At 44.3% G+C, this 8,819-nt stretch overlaps 1 protein-coding gene across 1 annotated transcript; it reads left to right on the forward strand.

Moving 5' to 3' along the window:
• Positions 1-6,332: 6,332 nt before the first annotated feature.
• On the forward strand, positions 6,333-8,141 carry LOC125522384 (UDP-glycosyltransferase 90A2-like). Its single transcript, XM_048687442.2, has one exon. It carries the CDS (start codon positions 6,407-6,409, stop codon positions 7,874-7,876), a length of 1,470 nt encoding a protein of 489 aa, XP_048543399.2. The 5' UTR covers positions 6,333-6,406; the 3' UTR covers positions 7,877-8,141.
• The last annotated feature ends 678 nt before the right edge of the window (positions 8,142-8,819 follow it).

Raw genomic sequence — 8,819 nt, forward strand, 5'->3', positions numbered from 1 at the left:
CTAGATTTTGGGATCAAAAGATGCTTTGGTACTTCATGCACGCTTGTGTGATCATGCACAACATGATCATTGAGAATGAGCGTGGCCAAGATGTAGATTACTCTCACTATGAGCTCTTGGAACATCCCGTGCGAGTGCGGCGGAGGACTGAAAGGGTGGCCCGTTTTGTTGCCTCCTATCATGCCATTCGGCGTCCCCAAGCACATGATGATCTTCAGAAGGATCTCATTGAAGAGTGGTGGCCATGGAATGACCGACAAAGAGCATCATGATTTATGCATTTGATGTTGTATTGTTGAATTATTTGTTGAATTGAAAGATAAACTATTTGTTTGAGTTTCAATAATGAAATTGAACTATTTATTGTTGATCTATTTTGTTTGTGTTTGATCTTCTTGCTTGTGTTTGGAGCGCATATGTTGTTTGTGTGAGAGAGCGTGCGCGCTGCATTTTACCGCGGCTGCTGGAGCCAGCGCTACCCGCAGCGTCAAACTAGGTGATCGGCACGCTGCAAACTTTTTTTAGCACGCTGCGCATTGGGCGACTTTTGGAGATGCTCTAAGACGTGGTGTGTAGTGTGCTCAAGGAAGGGCAGTTTTTCTTTTAGTCGAGGGAAGGGAAGTTTGATGACAACGAAGGGTTATGGAGGGATTAGTAGGTGATTGATGGGATTAGTAGGATTTGTGGCTGGTTGTGTTAAACATTGAAGCGTTTTAGACCTTTAGATCTCATAGATAAGCGGCCGAGATTGTTTGGATCTTCATCTCTCGTCTTTTAATAGGGGTAGTAGATAGATGATAATCCTATGCGTTCTTGCAATATTTTTCTGATGAAATTTAAAGTACATATGATAAATTGTAATTAATTAGTATATAGTTGTGAATACAAGCAAGAAGTTTTAGGTGAATAAGTCATTCACGTAGTTCTAGGTTATTAATTTGAGTAATTAAATATGTGTTATATATCATGAAAAATATATCACTAGATTTCTACACGGATGCAGTTTCTAAATATATATATTGTGTCACGTATAATACATATTTAGATAGTTAAATCGTTGATCTAGAACTACGCGAGTGACTTATTTATCGAGACGGAGGTAGTAATATTTCTCATGCATGTTGAGAGAAATATAATTAGTGTGATTGATGAGATGGCATGTGTGAAGAGTAAATACATGTGTATGTTGAGAGAGAATATAAATAGTATTTTTCATACATGTTAAAGAGAAATAATTAATGGGATGATGATGTGGCATGTTCGATGAAATGACATGTGTGCATGTTGAGATAATTAAACTAGCCACAGTGGGGAGTAACTTATGTTACTAGTCTATATTACTATCTCTATAATAGAGAATAACATATGTGTGGTGTCATGCAACACTTTATTTATTAGATTATAGACTCATGTTGTCTTGGTATGTGTGATGTTACTCATACTATGAGTATCTAGCTATGTTACCACATGTTTCTCTTTATTCATTAATTAGTTGCCACATCATCTATTTTATCTAGACATATGTGATGTTACCATCTATGTTACTCCCGTTGTCGGTAGTCTTAAGATTGTGAGGATCAACTACTTTAGTGACTCTGATAATTGTCATACATATGGCACGAATACCTGACAACTCTGAGCTATTTTAATAGCAAGTTTAATGATACGAGGATGACAACTTTAGTTGTCAATCATGACAAATTTATTTCAGATGGCAAGTTTAATTTTTTGTGTTTTTTATAGTAATTTTAGTTGTAAAAACATCAGACCCGAAGTGCTTCGTCATACATGTGTCACTTATCATTTGTGAATTTTTTTAGATTTCTTTACAGAGGAAGTTATAAGGTTTTTAAGCTTTACTTTTGCATTCTCATGTCCATACACGCACACGCACGTGACCCGTGCACACACAAACGCACACAGATTGAACTAGCTGTAATTAATCAATGAACTCAGGATTGGTTAACTGCCTGCCCCCGGCCGCCCGGCGTGCGTCCTCTCCCCAGATAAACATCAAGGTCAAACCAGCTGAAAGAAAACCGACTGAAGAAAAAAGAAAAACAGGCAGCTGAACAATAACAAAAACGATAATTACTCCTTCAGTGACGCAATGTAAGACGTTTTTTCCTTGAATACGCACAGCGTGTGTATCATATATATTAAATATAAGACGTTTTAACACTGTCATGGACTTTAGAAACATCTTATAAAAGGTCAGAGAGGGAGCACTGTACTAATATGATAGAGAGATGATGCTCGGTGGTTGCTAATAATTCACGCAATGTCCGCGATGGAGCATCGTATGTACAACAGATTAACACATACTCCCGTTGACTCCCCTGATTAGTTTGTGCTAATTGCATCTTGCTCACAAGCATCGTACTATGTACAACAGATTAACATATACTTTCGCCGACTCTTGTGATTAGTTTGTCCTAGTTACATCTTCCTCATCCTTCCACTGTCAAACATAATATTTGTCTTATCATGGCCGCCCACGAGCGACGGCATGTCACGAGATTCAACTCTCGAGCTCACATCTCGCGTTCCTGACAAGCATTACTTAAATCACTTACATCAACCTCTTCCAATTCGTCCGTCTTTTTTTTTTTCATAACTACCTTTTTTCATGAGATGCGTTCCGGTTCGTTCTTAGCGTTGTCGAAACTCGACAACAGGTTGGCGGGAATTCTCACGTCGAAAGTACTACTGTGCGCATGACCGTTGCCGGCCGAACTCAGCACGATGGGGGAAGGAGGATTGAACAGTGTTATCCATTTTTGAATTTGTCGCGTTTAGTAGTGCCTTTCTCACATTCTCTACGTGTTCTCTCACAATTTTCGTTTGTTGGGGAACATCCCAAACCGGCCAACTTTGTAAGCCACTAGTTCGTACTTTTAGATTAAACACTTTAGTGATCTAATAAATGGTCTTATATTACTTCACAGAGGGAGTACAAAATAAGTCTGTACATGCCAATTCAAGCAATGGAGACCGTGAATGCTAAATAGCAGAAGAGATTTTTTTTCCTGAGATTAACATGATTACAGAAATTTGCACATTCCGTGTGTTACAAAGAAGTATATCTGATGCGTATGCAAGATTTAGAAAACCGATATTGACATCTTTAATTATGTTATCACCCATTATATTACACATTTGATTATGAGGTAATGATATCTCTGTAACAAAAAAAAAGATATAATGTGTGCTAGCTTCTTATCTGGTAGCTGCGATCCTCTCTGCATCAAAGAAGGCCACGAGCACATAGAAACAGCCAGACAGTGGGGCTAAAGAGTTGCCACAGCTAGCCCACTGGGATTTGATGTCACAGCATAGATACAGTTAATCAATAGGCTATTTGCGCAAATACAGTTGGTTTTTCTTTTCAGGAGGATGCTCCCGGCTCTGTTTTGCATGTAATCACACGTATCTCCTCTATCCATTGAGCAACTTTTCTTTTTGAGGGAATATCCATTGAGCAACTTGTTCGTTGACATTCGTGTTGTTTTGTCCTGGTGTGGCAGTAGAAAAAAAATCAGTGTGCCATGTTGCTTATTAAACTGTCAGTTGAATGTTAAACAACATAAGTAACCCTTTCATAAGATATTTCACTGCTCTCTTCCACCTTTTACTTTAGGAAAATTTAAAATGTGTTCTGGTAACTGGTAAGCTTCAAAAAATAATGAAAATATGCAGTCATGTACCTATGGTCCTATAGTATGTGCCTCCAAATTTCTGTGGGAAAACATATTTGTATGTGTTCTTCATAATAAAAGACTATTAAGTAGATATAATAATAACTTTTTTGTCTAGAATACCCACATGAATAGTAAAGTCAGGGAAACTAATAGAAAAATTCCAAAAAAATCTGAATTTTGGGGGTATCAAACTGGGTAAACCATTCTACTCGTGTCTGAAGTTTCGTGAAGGAATGACACTCATGGTATTCTTAGTAAAGAAAATACGACCGGGATCTTACTATTCATTCAAACCGTGTTTTTTAAGCTTCAATTTTGTCATTTTTTCCAGAATACCACGGACGTCATTTTTCGTGAAACTTCAAATACGAGTATACCCATGGATTACATATGTTATAAAAACACAGATTTTCTTATTTTTTTCATAGTTCTTTTTAATTTGCTATATATATTCATAAGGGGTTCCCATAGAGCCATGTTCCAAAAGTCCGCGTCCCTTGGGTGGACCCTTTTAGACAGGGCAATGGAATGCATGTCTTTTGCACCACAAATGAAGTCTACATACAATACTTGGTCACGTGCATGTGTGAATTTTTAGGAAATTTGTCAAGCAACTTAAAGATTGTTCAATCTATAACTACCATGAAAAATCTGTGCCAAGATCGGCTCCGGGAAGTACAACTTTTCCCCTTGCATACTTGTTATGCTAACTAGAGAATACCCCCCGCGCGTTGTTGCAGCAATCGACAGCAACATATTTCAGTGATTTGATTGCATGAAACATGCATAGTTGAATTAATAATATATGAACTAAAACTAAAATAAATATTATATATATTATATTTGATTATTGTGTAGTCAAAAGATTTGAACATAAGCGACATAATGTAATGAAAAACTTATGTGCATGCATGTTGAGTGGACCTTTGATGAGGTGACATGTGTGTTGAGATTAGACGTGTGCATGGGATCAACTAATAATGAAAACATTTTTCTCATGCATGGTATGGTGGGCCTTTGATTAGGTGACGTGTGTGCATGTTAAGATAATAGAGGTAGTGAAGATGAACTATTTAGGTATACTATATGATACCCCGCATGTTACGGCGGGAATATGTTGCAATATATTTCAATAAGATTTGATTATATGAAACACCTGAATTAATAATATAAGAAAAAACTAAAAAAATACATATTATGTATTACATTGGATTATTGTGTAGTTAAAAATATTTATTGAATATAGGCAGTAGTATAATCATTGAAATTTTCCCATGTATGCTGGGTGGGTCTGTGATGAAGTGACATGTGTGCATGTCAAAATAAAATAGAATTAATGGGGATCAACTAATAATGAAAAATAATTCTCATGCATGCTTTGGCGGGCCTTTGATGATGTGGCATGGGTGCATGTTAAAGATAATAGAAGTAGTGGGGATAAACTATTTAGGTGTATAGGATAAGATTACTAGTCTTTGCCATTATTTTTACGGATCCAAAAGGGTGACATTTTGGAAAAATAATTTGCTACATATACATGTTTATGGCAAAAATAATGAAAAGTGCTAGCACCCCCCAAGTATATATATGTTTCTGAAATATACTATGGTGAGCTTACTTGAAATGGAGCGGTGTTTTTTTGAAGGGGGGGTTTTGCTACTTAAATATCATTAGCGAAACTACGAAAAGATCATATAGGCAACGGTAAACACAAGGAGAGATAGTCACATGAAGACGAGGTGACCACCTTACAATCAGGGTTTTAGCCGATAGGCCCAAAGGGACAAGTTACTAACTATATTTTTAACATTTATTACAGGCGTCAGTCCGGATCGATTGCAAACATATGCACTGAAGAATCGGTGTGAGTTTGGCAGCGCGAGCAGACATCATCCTGGCCTATGAGTCTGTCTCTCATGAGGTGGCAGGCGATGATCTTTCCTCTGCTTTGGACAATAGAGCCTGTTGAAGCATTTTGATTTTCGTGAAGATGACCGTTCAATTGCATATACCCTTAAATTATAGTAGTAGTTCAGTGACCGTTTGTATCATTTTTCAACTTTGTGTATGAATCTGTACCTACCACGCAAATTCATATATTGTAGGTGTATAATTAACTCTTACGTGAAAGGTGTACGCTAAGAGAAGTGCATTGTCTCGTCATGCACACTTGCACAGAGCCATGAAAAGAAGCAACGAGTAGGGTGGCAGCAAGAAACTTGCCCCATGTGAACTGAAATTGACTCTACTGCAACACTACTACTCTGGTAATGAAGCATTGCTATTGCAATAATGAACCGTTGCTATTGCCATAACGAACCAGTAGCACTCTTTGCTGTCACACGATTTCAGAAATTTTGAGATAGCTGGATAGACAGGTGCACTCAACCTTAACTTTCCCACATTTAAAGACGCTGTATGTGACAAGAACTAGTGGAGTATAATATAATTGAATTCAGACTACTACCTGACATGTGTATGCACCGAAACTGAACTTGGAAAAATAAAGTGTCTGCAATAATACAGAGATCATTTCTAGAATAGCATTGATTCCGCATATATCCAAAAAATATAGTATAGCACAAAGGGATACAGACGATCCGAGCATTGAGTTTCTCTATAAAGGAGCTCAACGCCTCGCCATAGACTTCCACCCTTCGCAAGTCAGAACCCAGCTTGCAAACCATACACGGCACCGCCCTGCCATGGCCATCACCGCCACCACCAACGGTGCCGCTGCGCCGACCCATGCCGCGAACGGCGCGGACAACCAGGCCGGCCGCGACCACGTGGTCGTGTTCCCGTTCATGGCCAAGGGCCACACCCTCCCACTGCTGCACTTCGCCACGGCGCTCACCGTGCACCAAAAGGACCTCCGCGTCACCATGGTCGTCACGCCCGCCAACCTTGCCTTCGCCCGCAGCCGCCTCCCGGCGTCGGTGCGGCTCGCGGTGCTCCCGTTCCCGTCGCTGCCGCCGCTGCCATCCGGCGTGGAGTCCACGGACACCCTGCCCGGCCCGGACCTCTACCCGACGTTCCTGCGCGCCACGGCGCTCCTGCGGGAGCCCTTCGCGGACTTCATGGCGTCGCTCCCGGCCCCGCCGCTCGTGCTCGTCTCCGACTTCTTCCTCGGGTTCACGCACCGCGTCGCGGCCGACGCAGGCGTCCGCCGCGTCGTGTTCCACGGCATGTCCTGCTTCTCGATGGCCGCCTGCAAATCGCTCGTCACGAGCCCGCCGCCGCCCGGCGCCAGTTTCCACCTGTCCCGTATGCCGGAGCACGTAAGGATCACGCCGGCGGATGTCCCGGACACGATCGCCAAGATCGGCGACGCCGAGGACCCAGTGACTCGGTTCCTTATCGATGACATCGGCGAGTCCGACCCGCGCAGCTGGGGCGTCCTCGTCAACAGCTTCGCCATGTTGGACGAGGACTACGTATCGGCCTTCATCTCGTTCTACCAGCCGGACGCGCGAGCCTGGCTGGTGGGCCCTCTGTTTCTCGCCGCCGGCGACGTGCCGGAGCGCGTGGGGGAGCAGGACCCCGAGGGGTGCCTCGCCTGGCTCGACGAGATGGCGGAGCGGTCGGAGTCGGTGATCTACGTGTCGTTCGGCACGCAGGCCCATATCTCCGACGAGCAGCTCGACGAGCTGGCGCGCGGGCTGGTGCGGTCCGGCCACCCCTTCCTCTGGGCCGTCCGGTCCGGCACGTGGTCGCCGCCGGTGGACGTGGGGCCGCACGGGAGGATCGTCCGCGGGTGGATCCCGCAGAGGAGCGTGCTAGCCCACCCCGCGGTGGGAGGGTTCGTGAGCCACTGCGGGTGGAATTCGGTGATGGAGAGCCTGGCGGCGGGGAAGCCCGTGCTGGCGTGGCCGCAGATGGCCGAGCAGCACCTGAACGCGCACCACGTCACGCACATCATCGGCGCCGGGGTCAGGATAACGGCCGCCGGGGGCGTGGTGGGCAGGGCGGAGGTGGAGGGCAAGGTGAGGAGGCTGATGGACGCCGGCGACGCGGACGGGCAGAAAATGCGCGCGAAGGCGGCCTGGACGCAGAAGGCGGCGAGGTCAGCGGTGAGCGACGGTGGCACCTCGCGCGTCGCGTTGCTGAAGCTGGTGGAGGAGCTCCAGGGGAGCTACTGTGACGTCATGGTGGCGAACAAGGATCGCTCTTAATAATCAAATCAATCGGCGGCGACGGGACGATACGGACGCGCATGATTTCTGAAAATAACCTCAGCTCCTGTGTACGTGCACCGATGTGTAAGTGCGTAATCTGTTGTGTGATATGCCGCGTACTCCTCCATTAATTCTGTAGCGTCGTGATCGTGCACTTCATCGGGCTGCTGCTCATTTGCTTTGTTTTAGCTATTTTATTTGTGTTCGACACTTTAATGGTGTTTTGCAAAACTTTTCGATAATTAGTGTATATGGTTTTGTACTGGTGTGCATGTGGTTGTGAGGTCTGATGATTTATCTTTATTGCGCCAAGAAAAGGTAATATCAAGAAATATAGTAAACAAAAAGAAAAAACTAAATATTTTCCGGAGCGGAGATTTTCGTGTATTCTAAGAGCATCTCCAACGGGCGCGCTAAATTTGTTTACAGCGCCAAAATAGTTTTTTTTGCGTGCAGCAGGGCGCTGGCTCTAGCGGCCGCTGCAAAATATGGCGCGCGCGAGTAGCTTCAGCAGGCGCGCTAAATTTCCAGCACGCGAGCAGCCGACGCTTGCAAATAGCATGATTTTACATGTCCATTTGACAATATGATGATGTTTCAAATATTAAACAAATATGCAAAAATAAGAGTTGGAGCAACATAGCATAGTTCAATTGCCGACGGCGAAGCCGAAGCTCAACCCCGCACTAGGGTTTGCGGCGGTAGCGGTGGCAACGGTGGAGGGGTCGCGGGTGTAGGGAGGGGTTGGGAGGATATCGGCACGACCTTCCATCAGTCGAATTTCGCCGGCGGCGGCGCGGGGCGGGGCGAAGGCGGGGCGGCCGGAGAGGTTGGCGGCAGTTGGTCGCGGGCGCTCGATTGTCCAGCACGCGGGAGCGGGCGCACAAAATAAGCGGCGCGCGATGCCGTTTTACTCCACACGCTAAACCCGTTATACCGC

The sequence above is a fragment of the Triticum urartu genome, chromosome 7A (assembly GCF_056163025.1).
Source record: "Triticum urartu cultivar PI428250 chromosome 7A, HENAU_Tu73, whole genome shotgun sequence".
NCBI lineage: Eukaryota > Viridiplantae > Streptophyta > Magnoliopsida > Poales > Poaceae > Triticum > Triticum urartu.

Bases quoted from the DNA above. Each gene is read 5' to 3' on its own strand.
- LOC125522384 (XM_048687442.2), top strand. From the start codon at position 6,407: ATGGCCATCACCGCCACCACCAACGGTGCCGCTGCGCCGACCCATGCC.